Source organism: Carassius carassius, chromosome 4 (genome assembly GCF_963082965.1).
Source record: "Carassius carassius chromosome 4, fCarCar2.1, whole genome shotgun sequence".
NCBI classification, from domain to species: Eukaryota; Metazoa; Chordata; class Actinopteri; order Cypriniformes; family Cyprinidae; genus Carassius; species Carassius carassius.
The window spans coordinates 25,230,706-25,256,517 of NC_081758.1; the positions used below are offsets into that span (position 1 = coordinate 25,230,706).

A 25,812-nucleotide genomic window follows, 5' to 3' on the forward strand; every position below is an offset into this window, starting at 1 on the left:
GGTTACAGTATGCCGTGGAGGGAAAAAAAGCAAAATCTGAGAAACACCATGACCTGTACCTCAAATGCAACCAGCACAGCCTTGTGTACCAGTCATGCTCTTGCACTGCCGGGAAAGTTCTCTTTCATATGTTATGGTCTATTATTGTCTATTGCGAGTAGCTATTTTTATTATTATCTTGGTGAGTAAAGGTTTTAAAAATGATAACTAAATACTAATTGAGTCTTAAATGCATAATGTAGACATATAGGCTAGCCTATATAGGCTAATGTTGGCATTATTCTTTTATTAAATTTCAGCTGCTATAGTGAAGCAAATAAGGCAGAGTCTTTATCTTAATTAATTTCATTATTGCCAAATACCCATCTTAATTTAGAATTTATCTTAATTAAAATTTTTAAGAAAGACTTGTTGTTATTGGTGCGTTGGCCCATTTATAGGCTAAATGAGTCTATACCTAGGGCTATTTAGAGTTCTGAGATGTTACGATGTCACAGAGGACTTATTTTATTTCTTTGTTCAAACTTCCAAGTGGCCTATTACGTTAGTCATGTATAAATTATGTTAAAACATGTATAAATGACTCATTCTTGACAAAAGGCAAAAGAGCTGCGTGTGTGCGTACATTTGAATAATGTCGGGCTGTAAACGGGTTCGGGCTTTTAAAAAGCTGTCAATCAAAATGTATTTGTCTGGCTCGGGCCGAAATCTGTCGGGCTCGGGTCCTGTCGGGCCTAACTTTTAAGGCCCAATTACAGCTCTATTCTAGTGTCCGATTTACAAACGCCGTGGGCGCACCGCTTCACCATCTTGCTTGGAGTCAAAGTTTGTCGGAACTGCCTCACATAGTAACGGTTGCTATGATGTGTGATTGGACAATGGCCGTTTTGGGGGAGAGGCCGGCGAAAGGCTAATTGAGGGACTCGTACACAGTTATTACAAAAAGTGCTAATATTCAATGATGCTCAATGGTTAGGGATTAAACATTTGAACAGGATGATGGTGTGTACATCTTCCTAATTCTGTTTAAACATCCCATTAATTAATTTAGTACTACTCCTTGGGAAGCTACATAAGACATTATTCCCAGAAGACTAAATACGTTACAGTTTACTTCAAAACGTTTTGCCTTTTTGAGTTTCAATGAAGTTGTAATTTTAAAGTTGTAAGTTGTACTCAAGCAGTACTAAAGACATAGTCTTTAAATTACAGTTTAATTAGTCTATAAATTCTGTGTTTGAGTCAGATGGAGACAGATTTAGAGTTAATTTACTCTATTCAAAGAACGAGATGGAAAGATTGAAAGAGAATCAGTGATCACAATCAAGCTGATTGGAACTCATTACCCAGTGACCTACTGTATTCAGTCTCAAACAAACTAAAAAAAAGTCATTAAAAACTTAAAAACTAAAAAAAAAGTCCTAATAAAATGAAATGACATGTTCTGTAGTATAATCTACGACATCCGTTCTTAAAAAATTAAATAACTTTTGATGAAAAATAAGTATGCTGTAATTTATGTGATAAAAGCATAATGTAATAAACTATGCTTTGATTATGTCTGATCCATTAAACAATGCTGACTGCAAATCACATACAAGTTTATTAAATAAGTGAAAGCCCTTAGAAGAGACAAATGAGAGAGAGAGAGAGAGAGAGAAATACCTTAAGAGAGGGAGACCTCTTAATGCAGACCAGAAATATAAACCCTTATTAATTCATCAATAATTCAAAAGCAAGTGTCCTAGAGGGAAAAAGAGATCAAGGAGAAATGCCTGACTGCACTACTTCAATAAAGAAGTTCCCCACGGATTATTTGAACACACCCCCTTCATTCATTCTCTCTTTCTCTCTCTCAAAGTCTTTAAATTGACTCACCACTATAGACCTGCATTACCAACTCAATTTATCCACAAATAAACAGGCTTTAGTGAGTTAAGGCTTGTTCACGATAACTGTAAAGATAAATGAGTGTTCACACCAGCAGATGATATTGTCTGTTTATTCTAAACGTCTGCTGCTCGTCTGCTCCTCTAAATCCTCGAGCTTGTTATAGCATGATTGATTCTGATTGGGTGAGTGTTTTCATCATTCATCGTCTGAAAAAAAAACATACTGAAAGTGATTTAAATTATATAGTTTCTTTGTGCCTTTATCATTCTAGCTGTGATGTGGACTCTTATTCCTTATTATTGAGAACAGTTTTTAGAAATATATCTTAATCATTATCTTTTTAGTTATCGTCCTTGGTGTGAACAGGCCTTTACTTTTCAGTTGGCTGGCAACTTTATTAGGGATGTCAATGTAATACATAGTTTAAGTGGAAGTCTAAGAATAACTGCCCGATGGAAGCAACATGAGCGATTTAAATCAAAGAAATACAATCCATGTCCAAATTAATATTATGCGACTTGTACATCCTGAGTGGAAAATTTACCTTTTGAAGTTTGCCTGGATTTTTTTTCCAGAACTGCGTGTGACAGGATACATAGGATATTTCTCATATTAAAAGTATAGTTCACCCAAAAATTGTAATTGTCTCATGATTTACTCACCCTCAAGTTGTTCCAAACCTGGATTAACTTCTTTCATCTATTGACCAAAAAAAGAAGATATTTTGAAGAATGTATGTAACCAAACACTTTCTGGTCCTTTCTGACTTCAATGGTATTTTCAATTTGTCAGTATTAAGACAGTTTGGACCAGCAACTGTTTGGTTTCCCACGTTTATCAAAATATAAGAAAGAAAGAAAGAAAGAAAGAAAGAAAGAAAGAAAGAAAGAACTTGAGGAACAACTTGAGGTTGAGTAAATGATGACAATTACAATTTTAGGGTGAATTATTCCTGTATAACTGGGTGAATCATGACCAGTGGAATTTGTCTCCATAACTTAAAAAAAACCTAGGATTAGATAGCTTGCTCTTTGCAGTGATCGAGCCAAACTCCTCATTGCTATGCCTGGGCTGTAAAGGAATAGTTCACCCAATGTCATTATTAAAATGTAAGTCAATCTTCTCTGCTGAGGTTATTCAAGGTCATTTTGTGAACAAATTATTTCGTTTGAGTCAGTTATTTTCCACGATTGATCTGAGTGACTATGAGTTTCATAAATCAAACTGAATGACTCGTTCACAAATTTGACAAATTCACAGATTCGGCTCAGAACTGGATGATTCACAGCAGTTTTCTACCCACTGGAAGGGAAGAATAGTGATTTAAATGTTGGCCTCTTCTTCACACAAAGCACATAGAAAATATAACATGCCTTCAAAAGACTTGGACAAAGGTGCAATAATTCTTCTTCTTCCGCTCTTGAATTCTATGGCAGTCCACAAAAGTGCTTGCAGTAAAGTTTTGAAATTTGGCACACAGATGACAGTCTCAACATTGAACATGGCAAGTTTGAAGTCTCTAAAGCCCCTTTCACACTGCACAGTTTCATTGCAGTGCCCCCAACTGGTCAGCAGGTATAAAAAAATGAATTAATAAATACCGTATTTTCAGACTATAAGTCGCACTTTTTTCATAGTTTGGCTGGTCCTGCGACTTATAGTCAGGTGCGACTTATTTATCAAAATGAATTTGACATGAACCAAGAGAAATTAACCAAGAGAAAACATTACCGTCTACAGCCGCAAGAGGGCGCTCTATGCTCCTCAGTGCTCCTGTAGTCTACACTGAGCAGCATAGAGCGCCCTCTCGCGGCTGTAGAAGGTAATGTTTTCTCTTGGTTCTTGGTTCTAAATAAATGCGATTTATAGTCCAGTGCGACTTATATATGTTTTTTTTCCTCGTCATAACGTATTTTTGGACTGATGCGACTTATACTTAGGTGCGACTTATAGACAAATATTCACATGCCTATAACTTTGGATGTAATTGATTTATTTTCAGGAGAGTTATATATTTACATTTATGAATCATTGCGGAGTCCAACAATACCAAACACCCTAGGTTTCGCCTTATGGATTGTGCAACATTGTGATTTAGCGTTTAAGCAACTCTTGAAAATATCTTCAAAACATTAGTCCGATCAAGATGAAACCACCGCAGGAAAATCGAAAACATAGGTCGTTGCCTATATGCTAATGGCCAAATCTCAAAATAGGCAAAATTGATGGCAAAATTTTGAATGCCAAAAAAAAGCTAAGTCGTACATGGATAATTTTTGATCCATGGTCACTTGATGGCACTATAATTAAAAAAATTATATGAAATTGGAACTAATTACAGTACAGTATTATGATATAAAATGCTATATGTCATTGTATGTACTGTTACAAAACGTGACGTGTAAACTCTGCTGATCACTGAGTGGCCAGAGAGAATTGTCACTACCTGGGTCAATGAATTTGCAACACAAACTCAACAGAACCGCTAGATTTAAATCAGCACAGCCAGCGAAGGGTCGAATGCAACTGGTTTGAACAAGCACACCTTCTTTTAAGTACCAAAAAGTGGCTGGTTTGTGGTCTGTTGAGGAAGTAGAGACATTCCTCTCGTTGATAGCATAGGAGCGGATCCAGCGAGAGCTTGATAGGCCGACGTGGAATGAAAACATTTTAGGAGTGGCAGCAGTAGAGGAGTCGCAACTTTAAAGACGTGAATAATCCTGCCCACTCTAAAGCGGTACTTAGCTGTAGTGGAAATGCAAACCAAGCCAAGCCAAGCCATATGATGCTGTACTGAGCCATGCCGAGTTGTACCACACAGTGGAAAACCGGCGTTACTCTGACCACACCACCTCAGTTTGGTCGCAGAGACACCTATTGATTGACAGTGATAATTCGGCCATTTTGCCTAAAATGTTAAATATGTCTTTAATTTCTCATTGATGTAGTTGGTCTGATGCTCCCAGCCGTGCTGGCATGACCTATCTTACCTTCTTTTTTTTTTCTTTTTTTTTCAGGTTTTAGTTAACTATAATAACCTTGTTTGGAATGACATGAGAGTCATTATTTTTATAACCACTATATAACATACAGAGTACAGCACATAAAAGATCACAGAATTTACCTCCCAGGGTCATTCCAGCCTCGAAACACTTCTTCAGACGGCAGGATGGGCAGTTCTTCCTCCTCAGTTTATCTATGGTGCAGTCATTCCTGCTAGCGCAGAGATACTTCTGCTTCCCTACAAGAACAAGCAGATGGTTTTCAGAAGTTTTAACTTAGCTTGAGTCAGTTGGCAGCCAAAGTAAAGCTCCAGAAAGGACAGAGCTGGACATATCACATTTACACCGAGATAAAAGATAGATCAGAAAAAAATAGAGAACAAACACACAGACACACACACACAGAATGCTCCAATTAGAGCGAGCTGTTAATATGACAAGCCAGTCTGATAGGTCACAGCCCTCACTCTGGTCACCTGAGGACACCCAAATGAAAAGTGCAGAGTGAGATTTGAAAAGAGGTTCAGCTGTGTGTGTGTATTAATTAGGAATACAGAGCCACCGCTGAAGTAACCTACACAACTGCAGTAAGGTCTGACATAAAATTACAATGAGATTTAACAGACATCCACTGCCAGACCTACATACAATTATAATAAGATTTGAGATTAAAACAGAATTAAAAACTAATCAACTGTAAATCAAATGTAAAAGCAATGCAGTTCACCTCACCACCAGAATCATACATTTAACATGGATTAATTTACATAAATACTGGATAACAAACCATGATAATACATGACTTTACATAATGCCAAACAAATTTACAAACTGCAATATGATCTTGTATGTTATCTTTTTATAAAGCCGAAGAGTGTAATTTTAACTGATGTCTGTGTCCAGGAAACCTATTTAAAAACAGTGAAACTGGTGATACTAAAATGTGAAAAAAATACATCACCTTTAAACAAATTCGGATAGACATCTTTAACCTTACAGATCTGTCTACAATTATTCATAAACAAAAATAATGAGGCCAGAATACTCTTCTTAGTATATTGTTGTCTCTCTTGGTCTCCATTAACAACAGTTGAAACAGTATAATAGTGGGATATTTCCGTATTTGATTAAACTAAAGTTCATTGTTGGCTGTGAGGCAAGACCTTTTAACTCCTCTTAACTTTGATAAATTGTTTTGTTCCACAATCTGTGGGTGTTCAAAGCAAAAAGGCATCACTTTATCAGGTGTGTATTATTGTTTCAATTTATTTGCCAGATAAACATGGGTTTACATAGTGACATCCTAACATTATCACTGATATAAATTTTTAATATTTAATATTTTTAATAAATATAATTTAAATATATATACACTCACCTAAAGGATTATTAGGAACACCTGTTCAATTTCTCATGAATGCAATTATCTAATCAACCAATCACATGGCAGTTGCTTCAATGCATTTAGGGGTGTGGTCCTGGTCAAGACAATCTCCTGAACTCCAAACTGAATGTCAGAATGGGATATATATATACAGTACAGACCAAAAGTTTGGACACACCTTCTCATTCAAAGAGTTTTCTTTATTTTCATGACTATGAAAATTGTAGAGTCACACTGAAGGCATCAAGGGCTATTTGACCAAGAAGGAGAGTGATGGGGTGCTGCGCCAGATGACCTGGCCTCCACAGTCACCAGACCTGAACCCAATCGAGATGGTTTAGGGGTGAGCTGGACCGCAGACTGAAGGCAAAAGGGCCAACAAGTGCTAAGCATCTCTCGGGGAACTCCTTCAAGATTGTTGGAAGACCATTTCAGGTGACTACCTCTTGAAGCTCACCAAGAGAATGCCAAGAGTGTGCAAAGCAGTAATCAAAGCAAAGGGTGGCTACTTTGAAGAAACTTGAATATGACATATTTTCAGTTGTTTCACACTTTTTTGTTATGTATATAATTCCAGATATAATTCCACATGTTATTTCATAGTTTTTATGCCTTCAGTGTGACTCTACAATTTTCATAGTCATGAAAATAAAGAAAACTCTTTGAATGAGAAGGTGTGTCCAAACTTTTGTCTGTACTGTATATATATATATATATATATATATATAGTGAATATATTTGTATATCATGTGTATACAGTCTATGCTCACTCCAAAGTTTGTTGTCATTTACTGATCATCAGGTTATTTCAAACCTGTATGACATACAATAAGCTACCATTCAAAAGTTTGGACTCAGATTTTTGTAATGTTCTTGAAAGAAGTCTCTTATGCTCAACTGGGGCAGAATTTATTTGATCAAAATACATTAAAAACAGTAATGTTTAGAAATTTATTACAATTTAAAATAACAGTTTCCTATTTTAACATATTTTAAAATGTAATTTATCTTGTGATGGCAAAATAATTTTTTTGTGGGGCAGTAGTGGACTAATGGTTAGAGAGTCAGACTTGTAACCCGAAGGTTGTGGGTTTGAGTCTCAGGTCTTGCGGAGATTGTTGGTGGGGGGAGTGAATCTACAGTGCTCTCTTCCACCCTCATTAATGAATAAAGACTGAGGTAAGACCCTTGAGCAAGGCATCGAACCCCCAACCCCCAGGTGCCACATCAATATTGCTGTCCCTGGTCTGGTTCTCACCCACTTTCATTGTAGGGAACAGACCATCCTGCATATTCTGCCTAATAACTCCTTTTGAGTTCCATGCAAAACAGTAAGTCATACAAGTTGGGACAGGGATGAGAAAATTAATAAGAGACATGTATAATGCTGAAATCTATACTTAGGTCACTTTGAGCTAAGTGTTTGGGTCTCAGTGATTACTAATTGTTTATGGCAAGTCTTTACACACCTCACAGCCAAGCCTGTACTTTATGTGTCACAGTTCGGCTAGGGAGGACCCATATGCAGAATGAATGGGGGGAAGAGAGTTTAACAAAAATGAGAAAACTAAAGGATGAGGCAGGAAGACAACACAATAAAGCAGGGCACACGACAGGAGTACAGGCTGGTCAGGGATGGGGATAGCTCCAGACTCTGTGGCAAAACAAGACTAGGTAGCAGCTCAAGAAACCACAGGCTTGGCTCTAGGGATGGTAAATCTTGAAGCACCACAATGTCTGTCAGATCAGAAGAATCAGTGACCAGGGAGGAAGCAGGGCAGGAACCAACACAAACACACACAAAGACAAGACAACAGGAGAGACAAGAGATTGACACAGATCAAAAGTAAAAACTTGCAAAACTATGACTAGGGAGATAAAACTGAAAAGGGGAAAAAAAAGGAATAAAATAAAAACTTGAAATAATTAACTGGAACTAATGAAAACATAAGGATAACAATAGGAAAAAGCTGGGATTAATGACTAGAACTACAAACAAAATAAATAAAGACAAGACAGCAGCCTTGCTGAAAACTAGAAAGAGGGGAAAAAGGTTCAAGAACTAAAATAAAGAACTAAACTATAAACACTGGAACAAATAAAATCTAGAATTAACAAGAGAGAAACTAGACTGGATGCAATATACTGAATAGCAAGCTCTAACAAGACAAAATACACTATCACTGAGAATGCACACAAAGCACACACAAAACGAACGATTTAAAACAATAAAAGCTGTACTGGACACATGGTCAAAAGCATATTCATTCTATGTCAGCTTTTAATGCAGCTTTAATGACAGTATGGTTGCAATTCAAAGTTATAATTAAAGTGATAACTGCTCACACATATGGTGAATATACTTAGTCGCTAATACAATCCGAAACAAGACTTTTGTTATAATGGGTGTGTTTATGTTACCCTCAGCAGCTCTCTTAAAGAACACTTTGCAGCTTCCACAAGTGAGGGCTCCATAGTGACATCCTGATGCTTCATCAGAGCAGATTAGGCATCTCCTTTGTGGAGGAAGAAAAAAATCCATTGGGAAAATGTCACTCCTCCCTCCATCAAACCTAAAAACAAAAACACAGCATAAACTAATGGCATAACAAAACACTGACATAAATGTTCTGTTCTCTGTTATATCAGCAGAAGAAAACAAATACACTGCAAACGTGCAACTTGTTCTTCCAATGTACTGTCAATTGTGAAGAAAAATATGAGGTCCATTAACAGTAATTTGAACAGAACACACATATCAGATTATATCCAAACAAACACAGAAATATAGGAGTAATGGGTGTGTATTTGTAAATTCACATGTTTGAACAGAATAAAAATAGTGTAGCTGAATTTCTCTGAAGTTTTACATCAGTTGTTCAGAGTACAGCTGCTAAATTAGAAATGTAATTTGCAGGTCCAGCACTCAGCTATAACATTCCCTATGAAAATGCACACTTGAAAGCTGGTGCATGTACCTGTGTGTGTCATCGGCCAAATGATGGTGGTAAGTAGAGGTGACATTATTCTAATGCAAGTACCAGGTCTCTAATGAAGGGTAATAACTGCTTTATTCCTTGAGAAATGATGTAAAGATTCTGAGTTAAAGAGAGTCATTCAGCATTATTATTCTGTTCTGATGATGGCAGCCAATTCCGTCACCACAGAAAAGAAAAGTGAACAAAATGACTATGATTAGGACAAGGGCATATTTCTGATATTTTCTTGGCTGTCTAAAAAAAGTGGTCAAACGTTCTACATAATAATAACTTTTTTTAAAAGACAGTAAAATAGAAAAGAGAGGACTCAGGTTATACATTGTGACAGTCCAGACCTACATAAAATAGTAAAAAGTAAAAAAAATCATTGAAACTTTTGTTTTTCACTTTTCTCTCTGTTTTCAACTCTTTTTTTCTGACATACACATGGTTGGGTGCAGCCGGTTCATGCAATTTAGAGAGAGTTTAACGATCTGTGTGCTTGATGATAAAACAGAGAGAAACCAGTAGTAGAAGGGTTGAATGGAAAGATGGTCATCTCATATAATAATGGCAGGAAATTTGTAATGGGAATATGCCTGTCCACTTCAACCTGAAAACGTGTCTCCATTAGGTATGAGAGATTTACAAAAAACATGTACATCTACAGTTTAAAACTTTTTCATTAAACTTAAATAAGAAAGGGACATTTGAACTCTATTGGTGTTAGACAACACGTTTCAGGACCTACTCATTGTCGAAATCATACTCTAGATTTAATACTGTCACATGGAATTGATGTTGATGGTGTTGAAATTATTCAGCCAAGTGATGATATTTCAGATCATTATTTAGTTCTTTGCAAAATTCATATAGCCAAAATTGTAAATTCTACTTCTTGTTACAAGTATGGAAGAACCATCACTTCTAACACAAAAGACTGCTTTTTAAGTTATCTTCCTGATGTATCCAAATTCCTTAGCATATCAAAACCTCACAACAACTTGATGATGTAACAGAAACTATGGACTCTCTCTTTTCTAGCACTTTAAATAAAGTTGCTCCTTTACGCTTAAGGAAGGTTAAGGAAAACAGTTTGACACCATGGTATAATGAGCATACTCGCACCCTAAAGAGAGCAGCCCGAAAAATGGAGCGCAGCTGGAGGAAAACAAAACTAGAGGTATTTCGTTTTGCTTGGTGGGAAAGTAACATATCATACAGAAAAGCATTAAAAACTGCTAGATCCGATTACTTTTCTTCTCTTTTAGAAGAAAACAAACATAACCCCAGGTATTTATTCAATACAGTGGCTAAATTAACAAAAAATAAAGCCTCAACAAGTGTTGACATTTCCCAACACCACAGCAGTAATGACTTTATGAACTACTTTACTTCTAAAATCGATACTATTAGAGATAAAATTGCAACCATTCAGACGTCAGCTACAGTATCACATCAGACTGTGCACTATAGACCCCCTGAGGAACAGTTCCACTCATTCTCTACCATAGGAGAGGAAGAATTGTATAAACTTGTTAAATCATCTAGAAGTCATAGATCCTCTTCTGACTATTATTAATTCCTAATTGTCATTAGGATATGTCCCCAAAACCTTCAAACTGGCTGTTATTAAGCCTCTCATCAAAAAACCACAACTTGACCCCAAAGAACTATTTAATTATAGACCAATCTCGAATCTCCCTTTTCTGTCCAAGATACTAGAAAAGGTGGTATCCACACAATTATATTCCTTCTTAGAGAAAAATGGTATATGTGAGGATTTCCAGCCAGGATTTAGACCGTATCATAGTACTGAGACTGCTCTCCTTAGAGTTACAAATGATCTGCTCTTATCATCTGATCGTGGGTGTATCTCTCTATTAGTTTTATTGGATCTTAGTGCTGCGTTTGACACAATTGACCACAACATTCTTTTGCATAGACTTGAACACTTTGTTGCCATCAGTGGAAGTGCATTAGCATGGTTTAAATCGTACTTATATGACCCCCATCAGTTCGTAGCAGTGAATGAAGATGTATCCTATCGATCACAAGTGCAGTATGGAGTACCTCAAGGCTCAGTACTAGGGCCGCTACTCTTCACGCTTTATATGTTACCCTTGGGAGATATCATCAGGAAACATGGTGTTAGCTTTCACTGTTATGCTGATGATACTCAGCTCTATATTTCTTCGCAGCCCGGTGAAACACACCAATTTGAAAAACTAATGGATTGCATAGTCGATATAAAAAACTGGATGACGAGTAATTTCTTACTGCTAAATTCTAAAAAAACAGAGGTGTTAATTATAGGACCTAAAAAGTCTGCTTGTAATAAACTAGAACACTGTCTAAGACTTGATGGTTGCTCTGTCAATTCTTCGTCATCAGTTAGGAACCTAGGTGTGCTATTTGATCGCAATCTTTCCTTAGAAAGCCACGTTTCTAGCATTTGTAAAACTGCATTTTTCCATCTCAAAAATATATCTAAATTACGGCCTATGCTCTCAATGTCAAATGCAGAAATGTTAATCCATGCATTTATGACCTCAAGGTTAGATTATTGTAATGCTTTATTGGGTGGTTGTTCTGCACGCTTAGTAAACAAACTACAGCTAGTCCAAAATGCAGCAGCAAGAGTTCTTACTAGAACCAGGAAGTATGACCATATTAGCCCGGTCCTGTCAACACTGCACTGGCTCCCTATCAAGCATCGCATAGATTTTAAAATATTGCTTATTACTTATAAAGCCCTGAATGGTTTAGCACCTCAGTATTTGAATGAGCTCCTTTTACATTATAATCCTCTACGTCCGCTACGTTCTCAAAACTCAGGCAATTTGATAATACCTAGAATATCAAAATCAACTGCAGGCGGCAGATCCTTTTCCTATTTGGCGCCCAAACTCTGGAATAACCTACCTAACATTGTTCGGGAGGCAGACACACTCTTGCAGTTTAAATCTAGATTAAAGACCCATCTCTTTAACCTGGCATACACATAACATACTAATATGCTTTTATTATCCAAATCCGTTAAAGGATTTTTAGGCTGCATTAATTAGGTTAACCGGATCCGGAAACACTTCCCATAACACCCTATGTACTTGCTACATCATTAGAAGAATGGCATCTACGCTAATATTTGTCTGTTTCTCTCTTGTTCCGAGGTCAACGTGGCCACCAGATCCATCTTGTGTCCAGATCAGAGGGTCACTGCAGTCACCCGGATCCAGTACGTATCCAGACCAGATGCTAGATCAGCACCTAGAAAGGACCTCTACATCCCTGAAAGACAGTGGAGACCAGGACAACTAGAGCCCCAGATACAGATCCCCTGTAAAGACCTTGTCTCAGAGGAGCACCAGGACAAGACCACAGGAAACAGATGATTCTTCTGCACAATCTGACTGGTCAGAGGAGAACTGGCCCCCCAACTGAGCCTGGTTTCTCCCAAGGTTTTTTTCTCCATTCTGTCACCGATGGAGTTTCGGTTCCTTGCCGCTGTCGCCTCTGGCTTGCTTAGTTGGGGACACTTCATCTACAGCGATATCGTTGACTTGATTGCAAATAAATGCACAGACACTATTTAACTGAACAGAGATGACATAACTGAATCCAATGATGAACTGCCTTTAACTATCATTTTTGCATTATTGACACTGTTTTCCTAATGAATGTTGTTCAGTTGCTTTGACGCAATGTATTTTGTTTAAAGCGCTATATAAATAAAGGTGACATTGACATTGACATTTATATTCATTTAACAGTAATGAACAACATTAACCTACACATATATTTTACTGAAACCTTTTAAAATGCTACATGGAGACTTTAGTGATAACATAAATTGCAGCATGCAATTCAGTGTGAAAATTTATTTGAAATTGTTTTTCAAGCCATTTACACAGATCGTAATTTTGCTCGCGTTTCATTAATAAGGCCCGCTGTGAATATATCACCCCATTTTCCTATGTATGAACATAAAGTATAGCTATATCAACACACTTTTTTTCCACATTATCTGTGCTGACTGAATGGGAAAATTCTGTGAAATTCTGTCAAAAGGATTTAAGAATGGTAGAAAGTCTTAACAAGACCTGAAAGTCCAAAAATATTATTGGTAGCAGAAGACATTCAATACAGTATATTCAAAATAATGAATGAATGAAAACACGTGTAGGCATTTTGTCAATTTTCCAGAAATCTGCTGTATTCTGTGGAATTCTGTGCAGATTCCAAGGAGGCCTGCATATGGGTAAAATCTCTGTAATGTGCTATTCTGAAATCTGACATTATCTGGAGGCGTTTTGGTTGTTTTACTCACACTACTGACCTGCCAGCTGTGGCACTTTCCGAACAAGCCATATCAATCACAGGGTCTGGGTGTCTCTCACGCTCAGCATTATGGCCTCTATTCCTTTGACCTCATGCAATGCTGTGTTTAAGAAGGTCACTTGGGCTAAAAATAAGGTCGCATTAAATGTTCTGAGCCAAAGCAGTCACACCACACATACTCTCACCAGGGACTCAAGCAGTGTTGGTTTGCGCTCACTTACTATTTCCACTGACACGTTCTTTAGTCTTCCTCACTACATTAGATTAGACAACTTGATAGCTTAACAACACTCAAAGGACATTTTTGAAATACTAAATGGGGAGTGTGTTTTTATCTTCACCTTTGCTCAGTAAATTTATTGTCATGCGTCGTGCTTATGTCTGGTTTGCATTTATTTCCCATCCTCTCTCAAATGCTGTGAGGCTTGCATTTGCCTTTTGTCTGTCTCCAACACCTTTACATAAATGTTATTTTATGCTAGGTTTGCATGAGTGACACTAGCATGCAGATAAAAATCCACATATTTGCCCATATATAAAATTTACATTAAAGTAATACTACACCTAAAATCAACTCACCCTCATGTTGTTTCAAACCTGTCCAGTTTTGTTTAAGACCCCATTCACTTGCACTTTATGAACGTTATGAACAGAAACATTCTTTAAAGTATCTTCTTTTGTGTTCCACAGTAGAAAGAAGTTGAAATTGAGTCAATGATGACCAAATGTTAATTACAATAATGTCAGTGTTTAATAGTGATGAAATTTTGATGTTTTAGGTGGGTTCTGTTAATGACACCTAAGTATAACACAGAGAGACTGTGTGTATGTGTTATTATTACTGATGAAGGTAGAGACAGGGAGTATGAAGTTAAAGGGATACTCCACACCAAAATTAAAATTTTGTTATTAATCACCTCCATGTCGTACCAAACCTGTAAAAGCTTTGTTCGTCTTTGCAACACAATTTAAAGAGCAGGTCATAATATCTCTTTTGCAGTTTGTAAGGTAGCTATCCTTCAATGTAAACAGACTGCAAAGTTGTTAATCAAAAAAGTGCATGATAAATAAAGATATTGTCTCTCAAAAGAAAGAGTCGACTCAAAATCACCTTAATGAGTGGTGCGGCTGACAAAGAAGAGCGTAAGCTGCCTGCCTTCAGCTCATATTCTCCAAAATGGTGCTAACTGTAGGTGATGTGGAAAGACACAGAGGAGACAAATTGTTTAGAACTTTTAAAAAGTACTACCTCGCAAGCAGGGACTTTCTGATTTTTACCCAGAACTTTATTTTAGATCCTGGTTCCTGCAGTGAAAACACACAGAGTACCAGCCCAAAGTCCCCAGTTGCTGGGTAAAGTTCCAGCGGTGGAAACGCGGCTTTAAATTGTGTTTTGAAGACAAACAAAGCTTTTACGAGTTTGGAACGACATGGGGGTAAATGATTAATGACAAAATTTTCATTTTTGGGTGCAGTATCCCTTTAAGATCGAGTGGGTACAAGTTTGTGTGTGAGAGAGACGAGAACTGCACCACAACCAAAAAGTTGATTGGACACAAAGTACAGACATAATTATATTCAGTGACATGAGATGTCAAGGGTACTCACAAGGACGATCACATATAACAAACACTAACATACATGCCTTCTCTTTCACTTCTTCTCTCCCTTCCTCCCTTCCTTTCCTTTTCTCTCCCTGTCTCTTTTACACTAAATTTCAGTTAGTTATATGATAATGAAATCATACACTCACATTATGAGTTATGAATAATCTACAAATTTCTACACATTGAAACACTAAGCAAAGACAAACAAGTGAGCATAAGCACATTTCATCAGCACCAAAAGAGATTCAAATTGTTAATTTGCTTCTTTCTTTCTCTAAATAATTTACTCGCCCTCATATCTTTGAAAACCCATATGACTTCAGTGGAACATAAAGTCAGTTATTTATAGCAAGATGTTCAAGATGCTTGACAAACCCTGGTCTCCATACACTTTCACAGTACAAAAAAATTCAGTTGGATATTCTGCTACAAAAAACAAAAACAAAAAAAAAAACCAAGTCAGTTAACATCAATTGTGTCATGTGGTAACATTTAAACGTATTCAAGTAAATTAAGAAATTTTGTTTGAGTATTATATTAAATGATTAATTTATAAATTATACCTAAAGTAATTTTTAGGTCTTCAGATATGCATTTGAATGCTGCATGTATGCAGTCCACTGAAGAAAGAATATCACACAAAAGTGGTGACAGAATATCCATTTTTGGGTGAACTGTCCATTTAACAAATATTTATTTCATGTAAAATATAGAGGCAGAGTTGTGCACAAATTCAAATTAAATTGTCAGTACCTTTTAAATTCCTATTAAATTGCAGAATTTAAACTGAGATATTAAACAAGATGCATAATTGCAACAACTGGAATCCATAAAAGTGAAAAAGTGACATTTGCCAAGTACAGTATGGTGACCCATACTCGGAATTGGTGCTCTGCATTTAACCCATCCAAGTGCAGACACACAAGTAAGAAGTGAACACACATCCGGAGCAGTGGGCAGCTATATATCCAGCCCACGGGGAGCAACTGGGGGTTCAGTGCCTTGCTCAAGGGCACTTCAGCCATGAATATTGAGGGTGGAAGAGAGCACTGTTCATTAACTCCCCCCACCCCCCCACCCCAACTCCTGCCAGCACCAAGATTTGAACCTGTAACCTTCAGGTTACAAGTCCAACTCTCAAACCATTAGGCCACAGCTGCCAACTAAAGTACATCTAAAATTTTAACAAAGTTTCAGAACAAACTAAAGGAAGTTTGCCAGGACTCAATAAATAAACAAATAAATAACAAATAAATAAAAAGTCTTTTAAGTTTGAAGGTTTTCATCCAGAATGAATGAGAGACATTGAAACAGAAATGTGTATTTACCTTACTTATTTTAACATATTTTGGCCTATTTTGTTTCCCAGAATGCATTCCTGTGTTGAATTACTTTGAAATTCAGTAATTTTTCTGTCATTTCAGTTCAACTTCCTATGGGGTGTGTGGCCAATTCAACACTCATTCCAGGTTATAAATAAAAATAGATTTTTCAATTCTGAATTGAACACAGATCCAGAATTGCCGTCAATCCCTTGCAGGTGAACTCAAGAAACACACAAGTTTTCAGCGTCCTTCATTAGGCTCTAAAAACAGTCTACGTATATGTGTAAGGTGACAGTGATGTGAGAATTGTAACACATTTGTAGGTGAGATGACTGTGTTTGCATGTGTGTCCTGTGATGTTTCCATAGGTGATTAGGTTCACAGGTGATTAAGTGGTCTCGGATTAAGCTAACAACTCAAATTTGTCACTTCTAAGCTAACAACTCAAATTTGTTACTTCATCAACACTTGCTGAAAATCAGGTATACAACTTATCGGAGAGTCACACACACCAACACCACTCCCCGTGCACACAGGCATACATGGTGTGCATCCCTTTATTAGATTTTTGCTTCGGAGACGAGTAGTACATGGTGTTACCTTACTACAAAGCTATACATCTTTGTGTGCAAGAAGAGGCTGTTTTTGGTTGGTGTTACGACACAATTACAGCATATTACAGTGACCCTGTCAGCAGCAATTCCCCTGGGCGTTTCGACTAAAGAGCAGTTTCCTCTAAAAGAAGTTTATCTGCCATGAACAGAGGACCGCCGGCTAGTGCTCTGGGAGATTTGAGAGGAACATTGAGAGCTTCTCCACCAGGCCACACCCCATGGACCTCTCACTCGTCCTGCAGCTCATGTCCTGTGTGGCTGGCAGATGATTCTGCTGGGCCATCTCGTGGCATTCCCAGTGTCACATTCAGTGGGCATGCAGATGTCAATCGCAACATCGAGGGATGGGTTATTGGCCTCGACATAGTTGTCGTCCATGCTTGTCCGGGCAGCTGTGAGCATTGGGCTGGAGGTGAATACAAAACCGCAAACGTTGCCACTTAGAGGAATCATCCGCATCTCCCATCCAAAGCCTGTAAGCTGTCGGCGGCTCTCACTGCAAAAGCTTACAGTGCTGTGCGGCCAAGCTGCCTCTGCCCTGCATGCCATGGCTATCTTGCAGGTACACCAAGGTTGATGCAGGAGATGTGCACAGAAACTGACTTTGCACTCCGAGAAACAAAAGTCACGGCACAGGTCCCTCGGGAAGAGGATGTCCACTCTGGTGGTGCAGGAGCGCTATCTCTGGCTCAACCTGGCCTGAGATGAGAAACATTGACAAAGTACACTTTCTTGACGCTCCCATCTCTCAGGCTGGCCTGTTCTGCGACACTGTCGAGGACTTTGCCTAGCAGTTCTCAGGAGTACAAAAGCAGACTGAGGCCATTCAGCACTTCTTGCCCCGACGTGGTCCTCCAGCTGCCACCATTCCATCACAGGCCATGTCCAAGCCTGCTCATCGCCGTGGGCGCCCTCCTGCATCCTCAACTCTGGCTCTGCCCCATGCTGAGACACCATTGAGGCTGGCACGTTGAGCACAACGCAGGTGAGCGGCACCCCCTGTGTTGCGCCTGGCCACTAAGTCCTCCAAAAAGATGAAGCGGCCCTGACATTGGAAACCCAGAGATGTGTTAGACTGCTCTTCAGGAGGTGGCGAAGACAGAGGACCGGGCAGAGAAACTTTTGTTTCCTTTTCTTTTTGTTCTACCACTGGCTCAATGGCCAGTGGTAACCACATTATCAAAGAAAGAGCAGTTTCCCTTTCCTCCTTTTTGCAAGGCTTGTGGGCACTGCTTCCTCACTCTCACCCATGATGTCCCCTATTGCTAGTGACCAAGAGATTGTGGTTTAAAGATGCAATGCCTCTCTACTTGTCTCTGGCCAGTCCCTCTGGGGACATGGGGAGTTTTGCTGTGATGATTTAGAACGAGAGGCCTTCTGGGCCACCAAGAAGCCACCGATCACTCCCAAGTACATTAATTGTTCCTTTGGTGCCACTCATAAGTATTATTTGGGAATGTGGCTTGTGCTGCCCAACTCGTCATGCTTGCTCATTTGGATTGTTTGACTCAGCTACATGATTAAAATTCTCCAGGGGACCTCCCAAGTTCAATGGCATTCTTGAGACTTCGGTGGCAGTCTGAGATGCCTCTGTCTTGTGCGAGGAGATTGCTGTCCTGTTGGCCAAGGATGCAATCGAGCCGGTCCCTCCAGCCAAGATGAGGAAGGGGTTTTACAGCTCTTACTTCAATGTACCCAAGAAAAGCGGTGGCCTTCAACCTATTTTGGATCTGCAAGTCTTGAATCAGGCCCTTCCCAAGTTCCCGTTCAAGATGTTGATGCATAAACATATCACCAAATGCATTCAAGCCCAGGATTGATTTGCAGCAAACAACCTGAAGGACATGTACTTTCATGCCTCGATCCTTCTTCATCACAAACTATTAAGGTTTGCATTTGAGGGTCAGGCATGGCAGTTCAAGGTCCTCCCCTTCGGGCTCTCCCTTTCCCCCTGTCACTCCGCGAAAGTCCTGGAGGAAGACCTTGCCCCACTATGGGAAGTGGGCATCAGGATTGTCATTAAGGCCCGGTCACGAAAGGAGTTGTGCAATCTCAGCGACCTGGTGCTTCAGCACCTCAGTCTGTTGGGACATCAGGTCAATCAAGAGAAGAGCAAGCTTTCCCCTATGCAGATAATCTCTTATCTCAGTATGGAGTTAGACTCAGTGAGTATGACGGCACAACTCATCAACGAACGTGCCTAGTCGTGCTGAACTGCCTTAGTTCCTTCAGAGGAAGGATAGTAGTACCACTGAAACATTTTCAGAGGCTCCTAGGGCATATGGCATCCGCAGCCACAGTCATGCCGCTCGGATTACTTCATATTAGATCACTTCTTCGTTGGTTACACTTCCGAGTCTCGAGATGGGCATGGTGCTGCAGTACACATCCAGTCACCATCACACTGCTGTGTTGCCGCCTATTCAGCGCCAGGTCAGACCTTGCTTTTCTACGGGCTAGGGTGCCCTTAGAACAAGTGTCCCGACATGTCGTTGTCACAAAAGATGCCTCCAATATGGGCTGGGGAGCTACGTGCAACAGGACCTCATGCTCCCAAGTGAGACCCCAATATGTTGTCACAACATAACATCTTTGTTCCCTCAATCAGGGAACTAGGGTTATGTAGATAACTGAGATGGTCTTAATACACACAAATACCTCTTTTGAGTGGCCATTTCATGGAGTTTCGTTTGTTCAATTCTCGAAATCAGCCATTTGACAGACATTTGTTAATTTTTCTGTGAAAATTTCTATTTGGAGTAAAAACCTATACTTAATGTGCAAGGGCTTCATCCAATATACTTGTGCATCTGTTGATTTTTTTCTTAATTTCATGTGTGGATTATTATGGTTTTATTTGAAAAACAAAAGTATGCAGAATGGACTCCAACGTGAAACTTTCAACACCTCTGGTAAGGAATAAATAATGTGATAAGTGGCCAGCCAATGTTAAAAGACTTCTAAGAAAAACACAAAAAACATATTATTTACCCCATTTCCAAGGTGTCCTTTGCACATTTTTTAATATCAATATTACTGCTGAATGTCCAACAACTTGACACACCCCCGTGTTTTATTTTGCGTGACACAAATAACTCACTATCACACTGAGAAGACTGTGGGCCTAAATCTTGAAAAACTTAAATGTAACTAATTACTGAGTAATGATACCAGTTATCATTTGTTCAACCAATTATATATTGGTTGATAATCCATTTGGACTTTGCAAACAAATAAATAAAAAATAAATTAAAAAAGCTGTACATGTTTTTCCTCGGATGGGGTTGTTATGGAGGCTTGGCACTCACTGGCAGAAATATATGTCGGTGCCTATAGTCACACACATACACCCGGATCCAATTAATTAAATGAGGCCCTTTTTTCTAAACATTCACCCAGTATTGGTGTGTGTGTGTGTGCTGCATGTCAGGTGTATTTTAAAAACAAAGCAATAATGATCCAAGGGAAAGGACTCAAGGGTAAACAAATAGGTCATCGGGGAAGAGGGACAAAGAGACAGAACACCCTCAGAGCGGCCCTGATTAAATCCTTCTAGTCAAGACCTCTGATGCAACACCACAGGGAGGGCCTGAGCTGCTCCAGATGGAAGGCTTTTGACTAAACATGCATAGATTTAAGTAATGTTACCAAGAGACATTCACACTAAAAACTTACAATAAGACTTTTGATAAGCTGAGAATAGTTTGACATTGCAGCTAAAATTTGAGTCCATCCATTTCAGACGTTACTTAGGACAAGAAACAGCATGTAAAACGTTACCGTTTTGAATGAGGAAACAATTAAATTAAATTTTAACACAAAAGGAATCTTGTGCAACTCAAGGCATGTCATATGATTACTGACACTCAGCCTGGGGCTTATGCAAGTAGTGGGATTTCTCACTTAACATTTCTGTTTGAAAATGATATTAATATAATAAATGACTATTTTTGAGTTGCTCTGTGGATGAAAACATCACGCAATCATGTGGTTGTTAAACCCATTAAAGCATGTGTGAGGCACTGGGTGAAGCACAAAGCAGGGCTGCTATAAAGATTCACGTACAGTATAACAAAATGAGAAAGTTTTTCAACATTCTTGAAATATGCAAATAAGCACCCATGTTGACAAGATGACAATGCGGAAAGGTTAGATCCCAAAATTATTCTGCCAGCTGCACTGTGTGCTGAATGTGTGCACAGCCAATTCATTTGAAGTGTGTGTGGGCATTCATGTGTGTAAGCATCTAAAAGTGCTGAACAAGTTTAAAACTTCAGTCCTTCACCTTTTTGAAAGACATCTTAATATAATAATTAACGCTGGGGATAAAATATTTTAAAATGTAAAGAATGTCTCTTTTACTCTTCCTTTTCCTTACTCTTTTCAAAACACTAAGTCTTTTCCCATATATTGAGAGTATTTAGCTCTGTATAATAGGACATAATTCATGCAAATGCATTATGTCCATCATCCGGGGGAAGGGGGAAGTTGTGGGCTAGTGGTTAGAGAGTTTGACTCCTAACCCTAGGGTTGTTGGTTTGAGTCTTGGGCCGGCAATACCACGACTGAGGTGCCATTGAGCAAGTCACTGAACCCCCAACTGCTCCCCGGATGCCGCAGCATAAATGGCTGCCCACTGCTCCGGGTGTGTGTTCATGGTTTGTGTGTGTTCACTGCTGTTTGTGTGCACTTTGGATGGATTAAATGCAGAGCACCAATTCTGAGTATGGGTCACCATACTTGGCTGTATGTCACGTCACTTTCATTTTCATCCCTGCTGAAAGTGTTGTTTATTAACAGCCAATCACACAGCAGAAATAAATGTGACAACTGCCAGTCAGCATGTCGCTAATAAGTCTGCATGTTCTGTGCATCTCTGTGTGAAGGAGTGGTATAGTTTACTACACAAAGTCAAACAGACATGACACTTATGATGATTTCAGCATCTGCCATCTCAATATATGAGGACATGAACACATGAACTACTTCTACAGAGTTGCTCAGAGCTTCACAATGAACTGCCAAAAAATTTTTTGTTTAACTTGAAGAAATGATGGCAGACATATATTACTATTGTTTACTAAAATGTACTTCAAAAAGTACTAATATTAAAATATAATTTTTAAGGAATATCATGCAACCAAGGTATTTTTTAACCCATGGTCTAATTTATACAGTTCTGTTGAGCAGCATTTTATTCAACATACATTTTAAAGATTTATTAATTAACAAATCATTTCTGATTTGTTTTAAATCATAAAACACAGAATTCATGAAAGAAAATTGACAATAAAGAATTTAGGGAAATATTTAATGGATTTCATAAAGACCTAAATTAAAGGTTTACATGTTCACATTCATTTTCAAGGTCTAACAGACATGTGAAAAGCATTTCCTTCCGCATTTATGGAAAATTAATATTGTTATAATATTTTGCCCAGCCCTATTTTAAAGTTATTTATTGCTGTGATGGTAGATTTAAGGATTGTTTGATAAAGAAAGCTTAAAATATCAGTATTTATGTTTTTCAAATGTAAAATTCTTCACTATTCATATTTTAGCTATTTAATTTGTCCTTCCTAAATATTAAAGTTCTACAGTATGCATTTCTTAAAAAAAAAAAAAAAAAACTACTGACCCCAAACCTTTGTACTGCATATAATATATTTGAAAATTACTTCAGAATTGTTCATTTTAACTTTCATTTCATTTTCGTTTCTTCATAATTTAACCTTGGTGTAACCTAAAATAGTAAGGGCGATTTATGTGACATGAAATGTTGTTTTTGAATAAAGAATAAAAGGTTCATTAGTTGTTACCACATGAAGCAAATTTTTCTGACAAGTTTTTACAGTCACTCCGCCACAGCAATTCAGACACTTGAATCAGTAGGTGTGCCCAACTAAACCACAAAACACCATGCACGATTATAACCGTCGTTTCCATAATTTGATCATCCTTTGATGAATAACTACTGTCATGACCAAATAAAAATGCACACAAACATTTGTATCAAATGAAAGTCAGTTTACCGACTGCTTTCCACAAATAGAACTGACTTTTGTTAGAAAGATCGAATCTATAATAAGTCTAATATACATAGAAAGAAGTGTGTTTCCCCTCAAAGAATAACAGTGGCTTTACTGAAATACAGTGCTATATGTCAGTGCATTCTGCACTTGCATCATGGATAACTAATAAAAAAGATGCAGGTTTTTGTGTTAAAATACAGCACATTAACTATTTAGTGAATTTGCCCCAATATGTTATGTGTGAAGTCTATCACTGGATACACTAAACTGTTATATGTGCACTAACACACACAGCATTAAGCCTTATCACACAGAGCTTCCAAAAGAAGCCTATCTCTGGCAGCATCACATACTTTGTAGAGTTACACCTTATATAGAACAGATACACAGAACAGTGAGAAAGGGTGAAGAGGGTGAAGAATATTACTTTTAAAGCTAGATCAGTCAGTTTAATCTGCTTATTTAATCAGCATTTATGTCATTTTTTTTCTTCTTCTATAGAATATCACAATTATATATGACCCAGAATCCTCTAAAAAAAAATGTCAATATTCAAATATTAACTTTTAGGTTTTTAATTCTTAAACTTTTAATATTATTTGTTTGTGCTATGGTTTTTTAAAAGCACATTAACCTTGAGTGTAAGCCTGTCAGAGTTACATTTGATAATTTTTGCTCAAATCTGACCATTAATGGAAAACAACTGACAAACTGATAACTCATAAGTTCATAAATGTTGGTTTTTCTCTCAGTGACATTTGGATGTTCTTATTGATTTGAATTTATTCCCCAAGCCATTAAAATCTGCCAGAACAAAACCTGAGTACACAAAACATTAACATTCAGATAGCAACTAATTAATCTTTTAAAACTAATATAGAACTTTTTGGAACAGTTATAAAAATAAAAATGAATAAATGAATACAACAATAACAACGTCGACAGTCCTGTAAAGAAAAGGTGCATTAGCCATCTGACACTGCTCAAGCAAGTAATGACGAATGCTCTTTAGAACTGCTCTTTAGAAAGCCAAAGGCAACAAGAGAAAGAGATATGACACACCACCCTATGTGAGCTGTAACCACGCCTGTTTGCTGTCAATAGCTGACTTGAATGTACACTTTTATTAAAAAATTTGAAACTATTAACAACCAAATTTTCCATTAATAGATTTGTAGCTCTGTGCACTTCAATTAAGCAACAGGCCACAATAATGCATGCATTACAATTTCTAAATGTACATGTACAATATATAAAACAGCTGATTGATTTAAAAAAATGATAATTTAAAAAACACATTTCAATATAGACTTGTCAGGTCACTGAGCATGGGGAACCCCATTGGTAATGGCACTTCAAAACCATTCAAAACCATTTTTGCACACAAAGTATATATAACTTTTATCTACCTTACTAACTTAATTTTTCCTTATATCAATATATTAATTTTCATGAACACATTTTTTTATTTAACATATTCAAACATACAATATTGTAAAAAAAAAATAAAAAATCAATTTAATACAAAGAAATCTGTTATGGACTTTTTTTCATGTAAGCACATTGGCCTGTAAAGCATATACTGTATAGCCTCAGTAGATCCTGAAACAATAATCTCATTCAATGGCTGATAATCAAGGGAAGATGGTATCAATCATGACTTAATACCCGGCATCTAACAGAGACAGCTCAGCATGTTGTAATTCAGCACACCTATCACTACAACCCCTAAAACAAAGTAACAGCAGAACAACTAATTATTTACAGAAAAAGACATCAGATGTCAGATGCTAGAAAAAAATGATAACATCTGCACCCAGCATGTTCCATCTGAACCAGAATAACAGCACTTGTTGGTTGACATCGTGCCCGCAATTTTAACGTATAGCCTACATATTTGCTTTATATTTATATTCATATTTATTTTCAAGATCTGAGGTAAACTAGTTGTTATTGGTTTCGGTAATGCTAAGATATATACAGTATATCGCAATTCAAACCTGTATGACTTTCTTTCTTCTGCTGAACACAATAGAAGATTTTGAAGAAAGCCCACTGACTTCACTGTATGCACAAACAAAAGACAATATATTTCATGTTCCACAGAAAAGGAAGTCATGTTTGACATAACATGAAAAGGTATAAATTATTATTGAATTTTCATTGTTGAATGAACTATCCTTTTAAGCAATCATTTGTTCTAAGCACTGTCGGTGTGCAGTTCAGCACATAAGGCACACTTTAAATAGGATTGCTATAACTACACCTAAAATAGTCAATGTAAGTGCAAATAAAAATACTTTGACAGAGGGTTCTCAGAACTCCAGTGCAATGGGGCTACAGTGAACTCTTTTAGGGTTCTCGGTACAAGCCCCATATGTTGGTTCTACCTAGAACGCTTTGTAAGGAACCTTTGCCTTGTTTGGAATGTTGTTTGACCAGAACTGAATTTGACCACAGTGTACTTCAGATTATTACATAACAGTGACACATGTACACGAAAACTCTCTTGACCCCCCTTCCCCCTCAAAAATACAAAATACTTTTTCTATTTTTGCACCATCCAATCATCAAACTCACTGCTCGTTAAAAACGTTATTTAAAAAAAAAAAAGAACAAGCTATTGGTTAAGTAGA

General features: G+C 37.7%; 1 protein-coding gene across 1 annotated transcript in view; it reads right to left on the reverse strand.

The window, feature by feature from the left end:
• ar (androgen receptor) overlaps positions 1 to 25,812 on the reverse strand; it is a 79,585-nt gene that overhangs the window by 49,022 nt on the left and 4,751 nt on the right. The window contains exons 2-3 of the mRNA XM_059548069.1: positions 8,701 to 8,852; positions 5,018 to 5,134 (exon numbers count right to left, since the gene is read on the reverse strand). Of these exons, the coding sequence (XP_059404052.1) occupies positions 5,018 to 5,134; positions 8,701 to 8,852 (269 nt within the window). The remainder of the gene's footprint in view (positions 1 to 5,017; positions 5,135 to 8,700; positions 8,853 to 25,812) is intronic.